At 38.7% G+C, this 20259-nt stretch overlaps 1 protein-coding gene across 1 annotated transcript in view; it reads left to right on the top strand.

Moving 5' to 3' along the window:
• Nucleotides 1-20259, top strand: part of CUBN (cubilin) — a 266340-nt gene that overhangs the window by 11091 nt on the left and 234990 nt on the right. The window contains exons 7-17 of the mRNA XM_072954876.1: nucleotides 370-496; nucleotides 1461-1623; nucleotides 4007-4138; nucleotides 4987-5082; nucleotides 6900-7018; nucleotides 7457-7643; nucleotides 8780-8892; nucleotides 11613-11847; nucleotides 16535-16716; nucleotides 18500-18662; nucleotides 19757-19944. Of these exons, the coding sequence (XP_072810977.1) occupies nucleotides 370-496; nucleotides 1461-1623; nucleotides 4007-4138; nucleotides 4987-5082; nucleotides 6900-7018; nucleotides 7457-7643; nucleotides 8780-8892; nucleotides 11613-11847; nucleotides 16535-16716; nucleotides 18500-18662; nucleotides 19757-19944 (1705 nt within the window). The remainder of the gene's footprint in view (nucleotides 1-369; nucleotides 497-1460; nucleotides 1624-4006; nucleotides 4139-4986; nucleotides 5083-6899; nucleotides 7019-7456; nucleotides 7644-8779; nucleotides 8893-11612; nucleotides 11848-16534; nucleotides 16717-18499; nucleotides 18663-19756; nucleotides 19945-20259) is intronic.

The raw sequence follows: 20259 nt of genomic DNA, 5'->3' as shown, positions 1-20259 counted from the left end.
GGACAATGAATGGACTTGACGACCTCTCCCTTTCCCAACTGGAATGAACTCCAACCCCCTTAGTTTATAGATGCCTGACCTTTGAGAGTGCAGCTGGATGACCTGATATCAGAAGAATTTATAGCGGTAGTCATGCTCCTCTCACCCCATATTTCAGAAGATAACACATTTACTCAATCTGCCCCATAAAGGGCAGAGTGATCTTCTTCCAAAACTCCAGCCAATAAATCTGGTTTGCTGGTTTATGATTCCACTGGAACATCACTGACTTGCAATTGGAATTACTACTTTTTTTTTAATCGATGCTAAGAAAGCAGACATGCTCTCTGAAGCACCAGCAGTGACTTTGTGCTCTTGTGCAACCAACAGTTGTCTCTGCTCCCCTGAGAACCACGGCCCCCAGTGTGCATCCAAATATGATGACTGTGAAGGGGGCTCCCGGTTGCACTGTGTCCACGGCGTCTGCGAGGATCTGGTCCGAGTGCAGGCTGGACAGGTGGGTTCCTTCATGGGTGGGATTCCTTGGAGGGAGTCCTGGTCATTAGCTCCTCATTATACGTAACTGTGAATGAGCAGGACCCTGTGGGGCTGCAGAGAGGAAGTCACCCTCTGCCCTTAAGCCGGGCATAGGTGAAGGAGGAGATGAGAATTGTCCATCAATAAGCAGAAAGGGACCCAGGGGTTGATGTTGTTATGTACTAACTTTTTTATTACTCCTTCATGAATCTCCCTGTGAGACATGACCTTCTCTTGGCCTTGTGAGTTTTAACAGTGACAAGACATGGGGACATAAAGGCCCGCCCTTGTTTGCAGCATGCAGCTTTAAGGAGTCAGGATTTTTTTTCTGACCCCTGAGCCCTGTGAGTGCTGCAGACTCTGTGAGCCCATTTCCCTAAGTGTCCCCTGTGCTCTGAGCCCTGATGACCCTGACTCCTGGCCCTCAAGGTCGCCCAGCCCTGGTCTGCTTGACCTTGCATGAGACCTTCAGGTCTTTTTTTTTAGTTCTATTTTTTTTTCTACCCATGTGATGGAAAATGTTTCTCTTCCAACGAGGGTGGGAGGGGGGATGTGGGTGGGACCTTCAAAAAGGAAACAAACAGAATTGATTTTCCAAGGTCTGTGCCTACATGGGTGTTTTTCCCTCTGAAAGCACAGCAGGCTGAGTTGATTGACTTTAATTATATTGACTTACAGCTCTTGACTGTTGTTGCTCGTTCCCTGGCTTCTTTGGGGGGCAAATTGTAGGTTTCCCTTACTCTGAAATAAAGTTTCTCTTTTTGCATGGTCTGGTCTAAATGCTTAATCACATGGGAAGAAAAGGAGCGGCTGCTCAGTTGGCCTCGTGGAAATGAACGAACGTTAGAAAATAAACAGTCGGTGGGGGGGCTCAGTGGAATTTGGAAGGCTTTTCTCGCTCATTTTCTTGATTGTCTTCCTTCACACCCGGGTTGTCCTGCCAGCCCAAGTACAGCTGCATCTGCGATGCTGGGTGGACGTCCCCCTCCGACAGCACAGCCTGCACGCTGGACACAGATGAGTGCGACCTCTGGCCTCCGCCTTGCTCATCACTTGTGCAATGTTACAACACTCCAGGCTCCTTCTACTGCGGGGCCTGTCCAACAGGTAAGTGGGGTGTGTCTGCATCCAGCCAGGGGTGCCCTGCTGGCCTCTGCAGGCCAGCCAGGTAAGACGCCGGAACTGATTTCTTTCCACTGCCCAAGGACAAGAAGACCCTTCTTAGCAGGTGTTCCAATCCAGTTTCATGTCCTGTTTCACTAACCCCCACTCCAGACCATCTAACTGGTTTAACAGTTCAACAGAAGTAATGGGAAATTTGTCCCAGCATAGCTAGAATCAGACATTGGGGCTGGGGTTGGCCATAGAGTTTGTGAGCTCACACACTTTATTGCTAGGGCCATCAACTGACTAGGCTTGGGATCAAAAAGACACGTGCTCTAGTTCCACCTTTTGTACCAGCCAGATGTTTGCAAACTTGGGCAAATTGATCTCTGAGTGTCTTCACTACCGTCCAGTGGTCCTCACCTGGATGTGTTGTTTGAAGACCCTGGGGCTTTGCTATAAACAAGATGGTCCAGTTCCATCACAAACCCAGAGAGGCCAAACCTCAAAGGGAGGTCACATGTCCAGTCACTGGGAACATGGACTCAGGATTTGACTGCATGAGTTCGAGTCAAACTTAATGTTTTACTATGAGGTCATCATTATCCCGTTAGGGCATACTGGCAGAGCACCCGCTCTGAGCCAGGCGCTGAGCTGGGTGCACTGGTTAGCAATTGACCAGACCTCAGAGGGTTTACAAGGCCTGTCTGCCCTCCTTGGGTGTTCTCAAAAAGTGGAGCACAAGACTGGAGTGACAGCAGTTGCTCTTAATGAAAACGTCATCAGGGCATTGTGCTAGGCGACTTCGAATTCATGCAACTACGACAGAAACAAGAAATGGTAGGAATTAGTATTATTCCCATTTTAAAATATAAGACCTTGAGCCTAAGAGAAGGTAAATAACTTGCCCAAGATCCAAGAGCTTATCAGCGGCCAGGATTCAAACTCAGGTCTGCTTGACCGTGGGTTAGAGCTGAGCTGCTGATTCTGTCTTGCCAGGGAACCCCACACACCTACTGCCTCATTTAAGGATGTCTGGTTTAGTGACTTTCTTCATGTTGTATGTTTCGATCTTATACAACTGGAAAGAAATGGAAAAAAAACATGTCAAGAACTTTTCCCTCTTAGTTCTCAGGGGCAAGCGAATTTTGCAAATAATCACATTCTTTTTTTTTTTATAATAATCACATTCTTAAAGATAATTTGCCAATGACAATCTTTAAAAACTAGAAATTGAAAAAGTAAATTATTTCCTGTGTAACTTGGGCAAACGCATTCTCATTTTGTTGTTGTTGTTGTTGTTAGAGAGGAAAAAGAGAAGTGAAACCTTTTTGTTTGGCTGTTAGTCACCTTATTTTTTCCTGACTATCAAAGCAAACTACGCTGCTTTTGAAATCTAGAGAAACCATAAAAATATGAAAACAAAAACCAGAAAAAAATACATAGAACCACCGTTAATGTTTCAGGGTATATCCTTCCAGCTTTTTGCCGTGCACTCATTTCTTCACCCGCAAAGATGACCATTTTCTTTCATTTTTAGGAGAGATCACTACTTAGATCAAAGAAAATAAATACTTTATAGTATTTTAAAGTTTTAAAAATTTTAATCATTTGAATTATTAGTAATAAAACTCGTAACAAGTGAATAAAAAGGTCATGCCCATCAAGTAAAATGCCACTCTCTTTCTTCCTCTTTAAGCTCATTCTTCTGATAAGACCACTGCTTGCAACTATTCTCTCTCCTTTCTACCTTTACTTTAACTCATACAGACACACATACCTAGATGTAGGTTTTGAAATAATCCGTTCCCCAAACTGAGATCCTAGCTCTGCATATCATTCTAATATTTGGTATCTTCAATTCAAATGCATAGGGGAAATTCTTCCAATGTGTGTGTGCATATTATTAAAAATAGCTTTTATTTTCCAGTGGTGTAGATGAGTCATAATATCTTCAGCTCTGCCCTTGTGGACCATTGAGAGTTGTTTTTTTCCCCCATTAAATGATGCCACAGTAGACATTTGCTTCTCTTCATCTTTTTACACTGGCAGTTTTATCATTGTAGAATAAGTTCCAAGAAATGGAATTGTTAGTCCAAAGGTGTGTATTGAAAAATTTTTAATGAGTACTCTTTCCAAATAGATTTGATTAATTTAACTTCTGACTAACAGCATATACGAGTACTCCATGCTCCCAACCTCTTTGCTAGAATTTCATTATAAGTTTTTAAAACAATTTTTGCCAATCTGATAGGTAGAGTATATCTCATTTTAATCTGAAGTTTCTTATATAGGTAAGCAGGTTTGCGTATGTTTTTGACTATTTGTATTTCTTCTTTGCTCACATGTCGGTACAGCTAACTTTTCAAATCTTCTGTTTTTCTAGGCTGGCAAGGAAATGGGTACATTTGTGAGGATGTCAATGAATGTGAGATAAATAATGGCGGTTGTTCCGTGGCTCCACCTGTCGAGTGTGTAAATACAGTTGGATCTTACTACTGTCGTTCCTGTCCGCCAGGTGCTACACCAAATTTCCTGATAACCATCATAGATAAAGTATACGTTTGAAAACAGGATCTCAGGTTCTATTTTAAATATGACTTCCATCTAAGGAGACAAACTGAATGGTGCAAAAAGCCAGTCAAATTATAAGAAAGAAATAAAAAAAATTTTGAATATCACTGGAGAACAGCAAGCCTTTACAAACTGTGAAATACTCTATTGAGATAATGCTGAATTTGACAGATTTTTCTCTGTGGATCACAGACCTACCGTTCCCACAAATAATTTATTAATATAATGAACTCATTGGATGTTTTCCATATAAAGTTTACTAAATTATAGACATAATAGTGAGCATATCATACATGTTAGTTTCCCTTCTCTTCCAGAAAGAAGCCATGACTACTATTCACTAATCTAAAGTGAATTACTATCCAAGAAGTTCAGGGAGTTCTAAGGGATAAACTGAAACCCTGTATGTTTTATTAACAAGAAACAACAGTACTTTGGACTTCTGTAATAATTTAGCTCCAAGATCTTCAAAGTCACTGTAATTTAAAAATGTCAACTTCCTTAGTGTCCACAATTTCTAAGTCTACCAGTAGTTTCATGTATCTTTTTATTTTTATTTTTGTCATAAGAAACAACACAGAACATTGTTTCTGAAATCAGGTTCTTACTTCTTGTTGTTCCTTTGTCTTAACTATGGAATTTATTTGATGACACATTCTCTTTACATTTTCTGTTTTGATGACAGAAAGTCTCTGGTTGGCCTGGTTCGTGATATTTGGTGCTCAGGTGGGGATTCTTCTTCTTGCGTATTCCTAACAGCATTTTTCATGCCCTTGCTCTTGCTGTGATCAGGGTACCAGGGCGATGGAAGAGTGTGCACACTCATAGACCTGTGCTCAGTGGATAACGGAGGCTGCCACCCACATGCGTCATGCTCCTCACTTCTGGGTAATGACTCATCTCTCCCTCTGGTTTGGGGTCTTTTAACATGACCTTCTAAAACAAATCAGCATTTTAAAATCAAGATCCTCTATGTTCAAAATTCTTACTTTGATCTTCAAACTAAAAATTAATCCATGTTATAAAACTCTACATTTAGATTATTTTTTTGATGCAGTAGACTATGCTCTTATGATCTACTCTAAATTTTGCAGTTATTTCCCAAGATAATAAAGCCAGCTGGTTGATCCATGACTGTATTCCAGCAGGAAGGAGAAAGGGAGACAGGAAGACCTGTCAATTCTCTTAAGGACTCCCCTTTCTATGCCTTTGGTCTGAACTAAGTGTAGTGGCTAAGCCTGGCTGCAAGGGAGTCTGGGAAATATAGTCTTTGTTTCAGGCACCCATGCCCCTAGTTAAAATAAGGAGGTCACTACTAAGTAAGAGAAAATGGACTTAGGGTGAAAAACCAACAGGATCCGCCATGTTGCATGAAAGAAATTTCACCACCTGTGTGTATTGCTAAATTTTCTCCCAAATATGTATCCACTTGTATACTCAGTAGTAGTATGTGAAAATATACATTTATCCCACTCTTGACCATAATGGATACTACTGTTATTTTTCATTTTGGTCAATTTTATAGGCAAAAATTGCCTTCTCATTATTTTAGTTTTGATTTAGTAATTTTTGATTCTCAGTAATTAACAATGAATACTTTTCACATATTTGCTGGCCATGTAAAAATATTTTTCATGTCCCTTGATCATCCATCTGCTTTATTGACCTGTAAAATTAAATTTTGTACTGTGAGGATATTATCTTGTTATCTTATGTGATACATGTATTCTCCTTTCCTAAAAACAACAAGTTGTTTTTATTTTAATTTTTCTATTTAGAAGTTTAAACTTTTTATGTAGTCAGAAAGGTGAATCTTCTCTTTTAGAATTTCTCCTCTTAGAATTAGGCCTTTGCCACCAAACTCTTTAAAAATAACCAAGTAGCTGGTCTTTCATACTTCTATTTATTTCTAATATTAAAATCTTTGATCTTTTTGAGATTTATTTTAATCTATAGCATCACATAGAGATCTGGTTTGAAATGGGTGTCCCCAAATGCATTTATTGAACAATCCTTTGTTCAGTATCCCTTGTATCACATCCCTTTTATTTCAAAATACCCCTTTTATTTTTACCAACTTGCCATATATATGTGCATATATATATGTGTGTGTATATAAATATGTATGACATTTCAATATTTATTAAATGATTAATGGCACATGGAAATGGTTAGGAGCATGAATTCTAGAAAAAGACTGGATTTTAATTTTTCCCTTGGCTCCACCATATTCTAGCTGTGTGTCCATGATCGAGGCACTTAATTTCTCTGTGCATTGTCTTCATCTGTAAATGGAGTTTACAATAGAAGATTAAGTTAGTCAGTATGTGTACAGGGCACATACAGCAGATACCATCCTCATAAGAATAGTCTTTGCTGCTGTCAACCCCTCCGTGAAAAGACGCTCCCCTTTCCCTTGGTGTATTTCACATCTGTGCACAACTCAGAACCGTGACCTATGGACTGACAGCGCCAGCATCACTCTGTAAACAGCGTAGTGAAAGTGTGTCATGTCTTTTTTACTTTCAAGATTGAAAACTAGAAAAATAAAGGTTCTAAGATTTCCTTCCCACACCTCATCTTGTCTGCCCTGGGAGATTGATAGACTTCGGTGATTCCTGGTGTAGAATGCAGAGCCTGAGGTTTGCTACGGGGTCTAAATGGAGGAGACCTGTACTTACACTTCCGTTTTTATCTCGAAACAGGTTCCTTCCCTCTCTGCGCTTGTCTCCCGGGTTACACTGGAAACGGTTATGGGCTGAATGGATGTGTGCAACTCAGTAATACTTGCCTGGGTCACCCCTGTTTAAATGGACAATGCATTGTGAGTCCTTCGTTCCTCCCAAGGAAACTGAGTACTGGAGAATCATTCTAGTTTCACTTCTGTGAAAAATGTTTTCTATGATTTATGAATTTTAAGGTAATGATTCAAGCTGAAGATAAGGAATGTCAATAACTTTCAGATAAAAGGTAGGCCACAACTCTAGTTCCCAGGAAGAATCAGTGAGTCAGTTCATTGCTTTGTCTCAGTGATTTACAAAGCGGTAAAACAAAACCTACAGTGGGATCCAAATAAAGCTGATTTCTTATACTTTGCGTTTACCATTTAAACAAATTAATCTGAGTTAGGCTATTGGAAGATGTTTATGGTTCAACAGCTTCCGCATATTATACATAGCACTGCTTTGCTTTATTACTTGGGTTGATTCAAGTTGATCGTCTGTCCCTTTGTTGTGTGACATGACGTTTCTTCTTTCCTTAGGAAACAGTCTCCGGTTATCTTTGTAAGTGCGAATCAGGTTGGACTGGTGTCAACTGCACAGAAAACATTGACGAGTGTCTGAGCAACCCTTGTTTGAATGGGGGAACCTGTGTCGACAGCATTAATGCTTTCAGCTGTGAATGCACACCTTTCTGGACCGGATCTCTCTGTCACGTTCCCCAGCAAGGTACGCTCAGCATCTCCTGTACCAGAGATGCTCACAGCTTAGAAGTATTGTCCCTGAGTGAGTCCTGCTGCCAATTCCTCTGCTGAACCTGCTTTCTTGTCCAGTTGCTCCAAGGTTTAGAACTAAGCCTTTCTTTGCAGAAATGGTATGAAATTCACAAGGTCAATATTTCAATTTAAGCCATAAGAACCTTTTCCTCAAAGGAAAAATTAAATTCGCCTTTGCCATTTTCATTATGTCCATTTTGAAAACAAAATATGCAGAAGTGGTTTAGTTTTTTCTAAGGGAGAGTTTTCCCTACAGCAGCCATTTCATTTCCCTGGAATATTACACATAATCAAGTCACTCTCTGGCTCTAGAATGTACAGTGGCTCCCTGTTGCCTGTTGAATAAAGATTGGGGCTGTTTTCAGTCATCCCTTATAACCAGCTTCACCCTGTCCATCTAACCTGATTTTTCACTGGTTCCCTAAAAATACTTCCTTTCAAGCCAAACAGCTTTCCTTATCACCCGACCCCATGCGCCCCAACGAGTATTTCTGCTTTATTCTGTGTTCCTTTATTCTGGAAATATCTCCTGCCAAACTTATCCAAATTCCTTCTTTGCTTCCCATCCAAATGTATCTGCCCCTCAAGAGTACTTCATATTCAACCACCTTCCTGAAAACCTCTTGTGACGACTTCACGCCTTATCAGATAACGCACATTTCTGGAGATGTTACTGTGTGTTTAGGACAATGGTAGACCCTGTGGAGAGATAAGGAAGCAGGAAATATTGTCTCCATGTATTACCTGCTTATCTTCCTGTTGAGGAGACAAGACTAATACAAAACGGCCGAGAAGAGACAAGAACTAAAGAAAAGAACTGAATTGTGTGGGCAGAGGTAGAGGCAACACCAAGAGGCCGAGGAAATTCGGGGCGGGGGATGGGATATCAACTAGACTTGGAACACGAGGTGAGATTTGGGTGGATGCTGAAGGAAAAAGGAGTCAGATGGGAAGAAAGAACGGCAGGGCTTTTGTCTCCAACGTTCATTACCCAGACTTCTCTGAATGTTTCAGCAGCAGGGTGAGAGTGGCCTTAGCCTCTTTCTTTTCAGAGTCTGAAAAGCAGAGTTCGTCTCCTTTTCTTTGCAGTTTGTGGAGGGTCCCTCTCAGGGATGGAAGGAAGCTTCAGCTACATGAGCCCTGATGTTGGTTACGTTCATGACGTCAACTGCTTCTGGGTCATCCGAACTGAAGAGGGAAAGGTAAATATAGTATCTCCTGTCCAAATGTACATTTCATCTAGATACATGAATGTGTAGTATGTCATGTGTGTGTCACATAAAATACATACAGTGATAGTCCAGCTGTCATTACTGATGAATTTCCAGGTGTCAGGCTTTGGGTTAAGTATTTTACGTCCCTTTCTCTAAACCTTAAACACTAACTCTTTGAGTTAAGTACTATAGTATCCTCATTTTACAGAAGAAATAATGGAAACTATGAGAAGCTAAGTGATAAAAAAAACTCTTTAGCTGGTAATTGGACTAGTTGGATTTCAAAGTCACATTTGTCTTTCAGAGTCCATGCTTGGCCCAGTACGGACGCTTCTCTACATGGATGGGCTGACTGCAAGCCTGTAATGTTGTCACTGAGACAGCAGCGATCACTCAGGGTTATGTGGATTCTTATGCAAAAATGGGGCTGCTATTAAGATGGTTTTCTTAATGACGTCTTCTCTGTGCCAGTGCTTGGGCCCGTGTGCGGTGATCGTTTCTTCACGTATATGACATCATTGTATTTTAACTCTCATCACCCCGAAAAATAAGAATTATTATCCCCATTTTACATACAAGGAAGAGCAGCTGAGAACTTGGTCCAGGGGCACGTGGTTTGTCAGTGACATGCAGGGACATGAACCCAGGCCCTTCAGCCCCAGTGAATGAATGAGCTGCTACACAAACACTCTGCAAATTAAGATCTGGGCCCGAGGTTTTCAGCGCTTTCATCCCCACCATGAATTACTCAGACCCTTCCACATATTTCTTTCTCAACCAACTCCCGAACTCATTAAAGTTGTGTATCTAAATAGCTAAGGCTTTCCCTTGAAATCCTGTTAACTTTTCCCAGCAAGCTAATGTTGCAAAGGTCATTGTACAAGGTCAGAAATATTTTTTCCCTTGAGGAGTGAGGATTCTTTGAGGCCTGGTGACCCCACAATAGAATAAAGTCAATCTTCTGGTGGCTATGTAATGTGAATTTCCTTCCGTCCATTTAGTTTGCATGAATTCTATTTCCTGACATTGAAAACACTTTTCTTTAAAAAGAAAAAAGACAAGTCATTTTGTGAAAAAATTTTAAGTCTCTTATTATCAATTTGTAAAAAACTTCATGCAGTTTTTCTCGATTATTGTGATTTTATATCTTCTTATCCCCCTCACAGTTTACAAAATGCAGTGGAAATTATACTGAAATAGTTGAATTCATGAACAGTTATTTGATTTTTATTGAAATTGCTTCAAGGCGAAAATGATGTAATGTTGGGTAACAGATCTTAAGAACGCCCTAGCAAAGAGCTTCAAAATCTCCTGATATCCTCTTTCATGAGATGAATATTGTTGTGGTTTTAGATCATCATGGAAATTAAATTCAATAGCCCCCTTTTGGTAGCTTGGCTATTTTAAATGAAGTTGTTAGTACTGAATTTTTTATGTTTCATTAATTATGTTATAATTAATTATATAATTATGTATACAAGCAACTATATAATTATGCATATAGTTAATGATATAATTATGTCTATAATAACTATAAATTATAATTGATAATTATATGTTTAATTATTTTATCATTTATGTTTAATTATATATTATATAATTAATATATTAATATCGATATCAACACATCCCTTAATAATTATTATTACAATAAAAACTAATTATATACTTAATTATTTTATTATTTATATTGAATTAATTATATATTTAACTATGCACTTTCTAACATTTTAACCTGGGGACACATATTTATGATTATTCTCACCTACTTGCATATTCAGAAATCTTCATATTACCTTTCCCCTAATGTCTGCTCTCGGTATTACTCATCTCCACCAAAGACCAGCATCCTTTACACATGCCTACACCATGCCTACTGTCTACACTTGAGGTTGTCTATCCAGGCTGAGCATTAACTGAGAGGTTCAGAGACCCCCCCACTAAGGAATCAGCATCTCGGGGGGGTCGATGATGAACTGTGTGTATGCTACACACTACAGGTTATTTGTCATTAAATTTAATTCAAGGTCAGTTTTTCAAATGTCCACTGTATTTTACTGATTTGAAAGTGTTGTTTGCTATACATTTGGAGTGTCTTTGTTTAATGAACTTGCCAGTTTCATGAAATCTAGATAAATCCATTTCATTAACCCAATGAGAAACAACTCAACGAGTACAAAATTTCAGCTACGCTAGGTGAATAGTTTCTAGAGATCTGTACAGCAGAGAAGGCCTATAGTTAACAATATAGCATTTTGCACTTCAAAATTTAAGAGGGTAGATCTCATGTTGTGTTCTTACCATAAAAAAGAGAAAGAGAAGAGAGAGGGAGAGGGACAGGAGAGAGGGAGACAAGGAGCCCCTAGAAGGTGTTGGACATGTCTGTTCATTGACTGCAGTGATGGTATCACAAGTGTTTATGTCTGGCCAAACTCCAAACATTAAGTATGTGCAGTTCTTTGCATACCAATGATACCTAAGTAAAGCTGTTAAAAATCTGTTTCATCAACATTAAGATGTTTGATATAAGCAATTTTTTAACACGAGCCATTTAATATGTAGAATTATCATATGTGCTTGTGGATAATTAAGAAATGATGTATCTCTTGAAAGCAATTCAGTAATAAATGCTTCCTAGTTAGTAGGAGAAATACTTTAGAATTAACATAGAAATAAAAACGAATGTCTTATGACCTTTCTGTTTTTAGGTGCTGCGTATCACTTTCACGTTTTTCCAGTTAGAATCAGCGAACAATTGTCCACATGAGTTTGTTCAGATTCACGATGGCGATTCCTCCGCAGCATTTCAACTTGGACGGTTCTGTGGCTCCAGCCCCCCTGATGAACTCCTCAGTAGTGACAATGCCCTCTATTTCCATTTCTATTCTGAACATTTAAGAAATGAGAGGGGCTTTACAATAAGATGGGAAACACAGTCACCAGGTAAGTGTCACCATGGAGAGAAATAAAGCAGCCTCTTGAGGTTATTACATTTTCTTGATCGGTATTAGACTTCTGGATACATGAGCTGTTTTGGGATGGAGTGATATATTATTTTGATAATTTTTTTAAATTAAATAAATCTAAGATGGATTAGACTTTCATTTTGTGTTCAGAGGTAATAAAACCTAGATGAAATGGAAAAGTTTAAAAAAATGAGTCTTAAAGCATCTCTTACGAAATTTCTGCTAGTGAAATATTGCAGGGATGCTGTGAGGACATTGCCTGCTCCTTCATTTGGGGTTTTTTATCTTCATGTCATTTGACGACTTGTTCTTTCTGTGGTATTTTGGTTTTGGTGCTGTCTTTTTTTTTTTTTTTAACTTTTTTACTATGAATTGTTTAAACATACAAAAAATTAGAACATCATACCAAAACTCCAGTTTATTCATCAATAAATCTGTGGATTTATTTCTGGAATTTCTTGTCTTTTCTGTTGGTTTATTTGTCTATCCTTGTGCCACACTGATTTATCTACTGGAGCTTGAAATCTCGTGGTGTAAAACCTTTTTGCTCTTTTGAAATATGCTAGATCTTTTTACATTTTCACAAATTTTGGAATGGACTTGTTAATTTTCCCCAACAATCTACTGGGATTTTGTTGGCATTGCATTGAGTATGTAATCAATTTGGGATGAAATGAATTCTTAAAAATATTGACCCTACCAATCCATGAACATGGACTATCTGTATATTTACTTAGTTCTAATTTAGTGATGGTTTATAGATTTCAGTGCTTAAGTATTCCACACTTTTTATTAGTTTTTCTCCCCCTAGATATTTGATACTTTATGCTACGTTAAATGATATTATTTTTCTAAAATTGTGTTTTTCATTTGTTGTTAGTATATAGATTTATTCTATGTATAAATATTTTTAAATATTTGGTTTTGAATCCACTGCTAAGTTCACTCATACATTCTAGTCATTTTTTGATAGATTCTTTGGATTTCTCTATATACACAGTTATGTTATCTGTCAATATGTTATGTTTTTCTACTTCCTTTCCAATCTTTGTAACTATTATTTCTCTTCCTTGACTTATTTAATACAATGTTGGATTAAAGTAATGGAGTGGGTATCATTGTCTTGTTTCCAGCTTCATAGGGAAATATTCAATGTCTCACCTTTTAATATAAAGTTTAACTGTAAGTTTTTGTAGATAACTTTTATCAGATTAAGGAAGTTCACTTTGAATTTCTATTGCTGCATAACAAATTACCTGCGAATTTAGTGTTGTAGAACATTAGGTTACTTTATTATGTTTCCGTTTTTGTGGGATAGGAATTTGGAAAGGGCCCAGCATGACAATTATCACTTGACCTCTTAAGCAGTTAAAATCAGATCTTGGCTGGGGCTGTAGTCATTTAAAAACTCAACTAGGCTGGAAATCCAAGATGACTCACTCATATAGCTAACAATTGATGCTGACCTTTGGATGAGAATTCAATCAGGCTATTGACTTGAGTGTCTACATGTAGCCCCTCTTGGATGGTGCTCTTAGAGCAGTGGAACTTCTTTCATGGTAATTGACTTCTCTCAGAGCAAGTATTACAACACAACCAGGCAGGTACTGCCTGGCTTTTATTGGCCTGTCCTTGGAAGGTCATAACGTGTTATTTCTGCTCTACTTTTAATTGGTTGAAGCAGTCACAAGCCCACTCAGATTCAACAGGAGATGACACAGACCCCCACCTTTCAATGGGAGAAGTGTCAAAAAATTTATGAACATTTTTACACCATCACACCTTTTATTACTAGCTTGCTGAGAATTTTAATTATGGATGGATGTTGAAACATATTAAATGTTTTTCTAAATCTGTTGAGATGATCACATGGTTTTCTCCTCTGCTTCTGTCACTTTTCCTCTCTCCTTCTGGGACTCAGATCATACACAGAGGTTTTGGCTTTGTCTCATAGTTCTTATATTTTCTATTAATCTTCAGTCTTCCCCTGTGCACATGCAGCCTAAGATTCAGCTAAGGACCAAAGGAAACTCCTGTAAATTTTTTGGTGCTATTTTCATGGAGCTGCCTTCTCTGCAATACCCTGCTCCAAGATCCCAGCCACTTTAGTAGCACCCAATTCTGAGTTGTTTCTTTCACCCAGCAAGAGTCTTGCCGCTGTGTGGGCCCCACTGCCCTGCACTGCACTGCGGGAAATGCGCCTAGGGAGAGTTCTGGGGTGAATGGGGGACTTAACACATGTGCTTCCCTTCTTTCAAGGATCACAGTCCTTTGCTATTTGCTGCTCAATGACTGAAAACAATAAAAACTAAAGCGAGCAAACAAGAATTATTAATGTTAAATATTAGCATTAAAATATTAATCATCATTTAAATTTATTTGTTAAAGCAGCTGGGTTGTTTGTCTTGTAGATTATCTCACATTGTGGATTTTCTTGTTTCTATCCCATGTGCCATTTATCATGTTGTAAATGGGGTAGTTAGATCAGGAGGTTTAATCACATTCAGGCTTTTTTTTTTTTTCCTTCACTGTCAGAAGGTACTTCATGTCTGCTTGTCTCTCTGTTATGACTGTCACATTGATTAGAGTGTTTGATCTCCTTGGGTTGCTCTTCCTATTAAAAAGCCTCTTTTTTGCTCTTCCTCTATGGTCTTAGCAACCCTCGGGCTCATTGTTTAGATTAGTTGCTCATTAGGGCTTATAAAATGATGACAGTTTATCATTTCTTCTTTATTTATTGTCTGGAGTTCTTCAATGGAGTGGAACTTTCCTGTCAACTATTTGGTCACTCTCACATAGAGGTCATGCAGGGAAGGTAGGGTGAATGCTTAATTCTGCTCCTTCCGAAATCCTGAAGATCACTCAGTAACTGGGGCGTAGTGTGCCACTGTGTAGACCTGTCATCTACCATCTGTTCAACTCAGGCTCTACTGATGGGTATTTGACTTGTTTCCAGTCTTCTGGAATTCCAAGTGATATTGCAACAAGTGCCTCGTGAATTGTCTTATCAAATTTTTGCCAGTGCATCTTTGGGATAGATTTCTGAAACTGGGACTGCTTGGTCCAAAAATAAATGCCGAAGTGTTTGCTAAGTACAGTCACCATTGTCTCTTCTGTAGTTGTACTGTTCTGCATGCTCTGCAGCAATGTATGTGAGTGCCTATTTCTCCAGAGCCTCACTGATCATATATTTTCAAAATTGTGGCTTTTTATCATTCTGAGAGACAAGACATGGCATGTCTGTGAATTTTTCATTTGCATCTCCTATATTATGAGTGAGGTTGAACATCTTTTCCATGTATAAAGGAGTTTTGAATTTTTTTTCAGTGAACTCTTTGTTTACATCTCTGTTCTTTTTAGAAGCTCTTCATATTTTAGAGAGAGTGACTTTTTGTATTATCGACAGCAGTTTCCCCAGTTTCCCATTAACTTATAGCACTTTAATTTTTTGACCCATGTGATCAATTTTTCAAGTACTAAGTTTCAAAAAACGTCTCTTCCTCTGAGTAACTGAGATGTTTTCTTGTCAGGAACAGCGAGAATCATGTAACTAAATTAGCTTCACTTTTTGCCTTGGTAGGAAAATGTTTTGTCTGAATAACCTGCATGGCTATGTAAATTTCAAAGCTTGCATATCTGAAATATCACTTTCTCTTATATTTTTTTCTAATTTATATTTACTGTAGTCTAGATTTGTTTTCTGTTTTTTCTATTTTAAGTAGCATTTCTTATAAGCCACCACCGATTCTTTGCTAGGTAAATGTGGGTATTAATAAAGAAAAGACTCTTCTAGTTGCTGACAGGCAGCTTTAGGGGCTGGTGGGATGCAGTGGTGGTGGTAGTGGAGTGAGAGAAAGCCCAGCCCATCCTCCCCTCACTCCACTCCTGGGAAAATGGCTCAACCACCTGTAGACATTCAAATTTGTTTGTTTATAAAATGAATGGTTTAAGTATATCACAGTGTTAAGAAACCTTCTCAAATGAAAATTATGTGACACTTAACTATTCTAATGTATAAAATGATCTGGTTTTTTGAAAGGATTTGTAAGAATTAATGTGTTTGTAAGAGTTAATGTACAAAGGGAGAGGGGAGGGATAAATTAGGAGTTTGGAATTAACAGATACACACTACTATATATAAAATAGGTAAACATCCAGGATTTACTGCATAGCATAGGGAACTATATTCAATATCTTGTAATGACCTATAATGGAAAAGAGTCTGGAAAAGGTCTGAAAGTATGTAACCAAATCACTGTGCTGTTCACCTGAAATTAATACAGCATTGTAAAACAACTATACCTCAATTAAAAAAGAGATGATGTAGGAAAATGAACCTCCTTCAAAGTGAAAAAATAGATCTGTCACCCCATTATTGGTCCCTCAAACAGTCCAGCACTGAATGTTAAATCATGCCACCAAAAGATGGCTAATAAGTCACAGAACTCAATGCATGGGTGATTCATTTATTTATCAGTCGGTACTCCTGGATTTATAACTTTATCAAAACCAAAAATGGAAAGTCTTGCTTAATTTATGAGGGTGTCTAACGCTGCACATAGTTATTTAAACAAAGCTTTTCTTCTTATAGTAAAGGCTATGATAATTCTACAGAAATTATAACTGTATACAAATGTAAAGTTACCTTTTCCTTTTTATTTCAGAGTGTGGAGGTACACTGACTAGTACTTATGGCTCTATTAAGTCTCCGGGATATCCTGGAAAGTATCCCCCAGGGAGAGATTGTGTGTGGAGAGTGATAACCAGTCCTGATCTCCTGATAACATTTACCTTTGGGACCTTAAGCCTGGAGCACCATGATGATTGCAGCAAAGATTATCTTGAGGTAAAGGATTGGATTTATATAGAATTTACTATGATAGGATTAGAACTCAGGGAACCATGACTGGCGATCGCCTTGGATGACCACAATTTATTAGCAATGGTTGGATGTATTCCTCAATAGGCAGCTGATGCCTTAGTCCTGCTAACTCCCTTTTCTTAATTGTATCAGCTTGTTGCTGCTTCTGAGTTCTGCTTGAATCTGGGAAACAGACTACCTTGTTTTCCCCTGTCATTTCTCAGAAGCCCCGTCCCCTAACATGGGAATAGCAGAATACATGAAATCAACACCCAGGAATGGCTTTCTTCTCCAGTGCAGATTCAAATCTTCAGTTGTCTGTTGTAAACAGACAAGGTGTTTCACAAGTTGACTACAGTGTTCCACGAAGAAAAGTAACAGCAGCTGTGTTGAAATGGATTGCTGTGCCTCACTGGAATATATCACTAATTGTCACTGAGAGGCGAGGAGTCCCCCTCTGCCCCTCCTGTTTATCACTAATGAAAAATTAAACTATGGAAGAGGGAAAAAAGCTGTTATATTCAAATGCCATTAGCGTGTAGTTCTATTAAAAACGTTGCTCTCCATTTGTAGAATGAAACGATCGTTGAGAAGATTGAGTTCTTATGTTGTTCCTGTCTTGTTTATCACCATAAATCTTAGTACCCCTTGTAGTAGTGAAAAAAGATAATAAGCTTTTCCAAGTCCATTAGAGAAGAATGGAGCCTCAGGGAATTATTCATAAAGGATGGAAGGAGTATGACTGTCAAACGGGAATCTCCACAAGTTAAAGTCATTAGTAATTTAGCAGGTGAAATGGATTTGGAACCTTTGGGAATGACTGGAAGATGGACCTCTCCCTGGAAAATATCAGAAAGATAATCCTTTAAATGTTGACATTAAAGTGAATTTTCTTGAAATTAATTTAAATTAAATTTAGAGGCATTTAGTTTTCATTCGTGCATAATAACTCCTGGATACACATGTAGTAGAACCAATCATTCTGATAACATTGAAATGCCTCTCATTTCTCAACAGTATTTCAAGGATCTAGCTAAATTACAGGAATAAACTAATGCTGCCTTATAACTTTGCTGCCAATAAAAAAGTAATTTGAGTGAACAAAATTGGCCATATTAAAGTGTTATTTAGATCATTGATGCTTGGATGTTCTCTGTAGGACAGAATTTGCAGTTACAACGGAAATAGAGTGGTTGACACTATTCTGTAAGAGATTAAAACCCAACAATTAAAAAGGATTTCTAAGGTCACATGATCCTTATTGTGGTACTTAATTACTATGAAAGTTGTACTTTTGAAATTCACAAAACTGTCTTTATGTTGCATCTAATCTGACTTCATTTCCTTTTCCACCTCTGATCCCCCTGAGTGCTTAGACCAAGCTGTGCTTCAATGAACATTGTTTGTGTTCCTTCTTCTGTTTTTTTGTGTATATTCATTTCTTTTCCTAGATCACTAGGAATTTATCATTTCAAAACAAATATCTGGGGCAGGGAGAACCTAGGAAAGAAAATGTGGAGAAATATTTGTAAGAAAAATTCCAAGTTTACATCTAGCCTCCGAATTAAAATTCAGAACATAAGGCATCCAGGATGATGGGAGATTACCCTTCCCAGAACCCCAACCACGTGTTAGATGCACAGGTGACAGGAGACCCTCCCAGAGCCATCACTTTTAAAGATGGGTTTTCTGAAGTTAATGTACAAAATGACTGGGTTTGTTAAAAATCTAACCACTTTGTGCTTAATGATTTTTTCTCTTGTTTTAGATTCGAGATGGCCCTTTGCATCAGGACCCCCTGCTTGGGAAGTTCTGCACCACTCTCTCTGCCCCACCTCTCCAGACTACAGGTCCCTTTGCCAGAGTTCATTTCCATTCTGACAGCCAGATTAATGACCAAGGGTTTCATATCACCTACTTAACATCACCTTGTAAGTAACTTGATAATTGGGAGCTTAATATGAAGGTACAGGAGAGTGCTACCCTGAGAGCTGCTTTATATTTTAAGGCTGCAGGTGACTGACTTACACTGATAACATGTCTTTATAAACATTTCTCTCATTGCTCCAAGTTTTTTCTTTACTTTCCCGGTGTTCTACTATTAATGCTGTAGTATCCCATGGTCCCCAAATTATGGGGTCCACGTTATGATAGATATGTGTTTGTGGCCCCTGAAATTAAATAATTCAGACATCAGTTCCTTGGCTGTTATTCAGTGTTTTGTTGTGAGAGATGTTGTTCAGGAGGGAAATGCAGTCTACCTTGAGACATGTCAGATTTTATAGCTGCGATGCCTTTCAGTTACATTTATACCTTAAAAGAAATCAACAAACCGACAAAAAAAAAACAATGAAACGCTTTATGATTTTTATTTTAGAGCTGTCGAGGATTTTGTTCTTAATATACATCAGCATGCCCCGAGGAGAATTCACAGGAAAAACTCCTTTTAAGTCCCAGTACCAGGAAAAAGAGCAGTAAACAGTCTTTTCACCAGTCCTCTTTCTCCATTTACTTTGGCTTCAGGCTGGAGCCGCAGCGACTTTCTGTCATGTGTGTATCCGTCTCTGTTTTCTGTGCATGTAACTTTCCCGTGACTGCATCTTGCTCTTCTCTACTTGTTATCCCTTTAATCTGATTCATTTTTCTAGCTACATATTTCCTATTTTTATTTTCATATTTCATTTTCTAGCTACATATTTATTACATATAGTTCATGAACTGCCTCAGTTCTCTTTGGAATGAAGGTGGGCATAAATGCATTTAAAAAGTAACTTGTAGATGAGGGTGTTAGATTGGAGGTTAGGTCACACGTTTCTACAGCTATTTGCTGAGGCACTGTGTGGCTGTCCCACAAGCACGTGTCAGACTGAAGGTCTTGTTAAAGGCGTAAACCTGTATACGGTGAACAGAGTGGATAAATGATGACGATGTGTGTGTGTAATTTTAGCCAATTATATCTCATGCCGGGGAGCGGGAGGAATGGCCATCCCTGTGACCTGTCCCTTCTCGTCTGTGCTTTCTGCAGCGGATCTGCATTGTGGAGGGAACTACACAGACCCAGAGGGTCTCCTCTCTGCTGACTTGTCTGGATCTTTCATGCACAACAGACAGTGCATCTACACCATAAAGCAGCCCCCGGGAGAAAAAATACAGGTCAACTTCACCCACGTGGAGCTGGAAAGCCAGAGCGGCTGTTCTCTGAGTTACATCGAGGTAACTTCTGCTACTTAGTGACCCTCAGCTGATGTTTATCAACATTGTTTTTTTTAATATTCTGTAGAGCAGAGGTCTTCAAATGGTTGTTGGGTCAGCAGCATCCAGACGACCTGGTGGTCTGGATGTCAGTGATGGAATTCTGTGCCCTATCCCAGACCCACTGAGTCAGAGCCTCCAGAGGGTAGGCTGAGCAAGCTGCATGGTAAGAGACCCCGCCCCACCCTGAGGATGATTCTGATGCAGGCCAGAGTCTGAGAACAACTGTTCTGGAGAATGTGAAAGAATTCGCCAAAAATAGACCTGTAGATGGTG

Source organism: Vicugna pacos, chromosome 35 (assembly GCF_048564905.1).
Source record: "Vicugna pacos chromosome 35, VicPac4, whole genome shotgun sequence".
Classification (NCBI taxonomy): domain Eukaryota; kingdom Metazoa; phylum Chordata; class Mammalia; order Artiodactyla; family Camelidae; genus Vicugna; species Vicugna pacos.
This window is presented reverse-complemented; position numbering and strand designations above follow the sequence as displayed.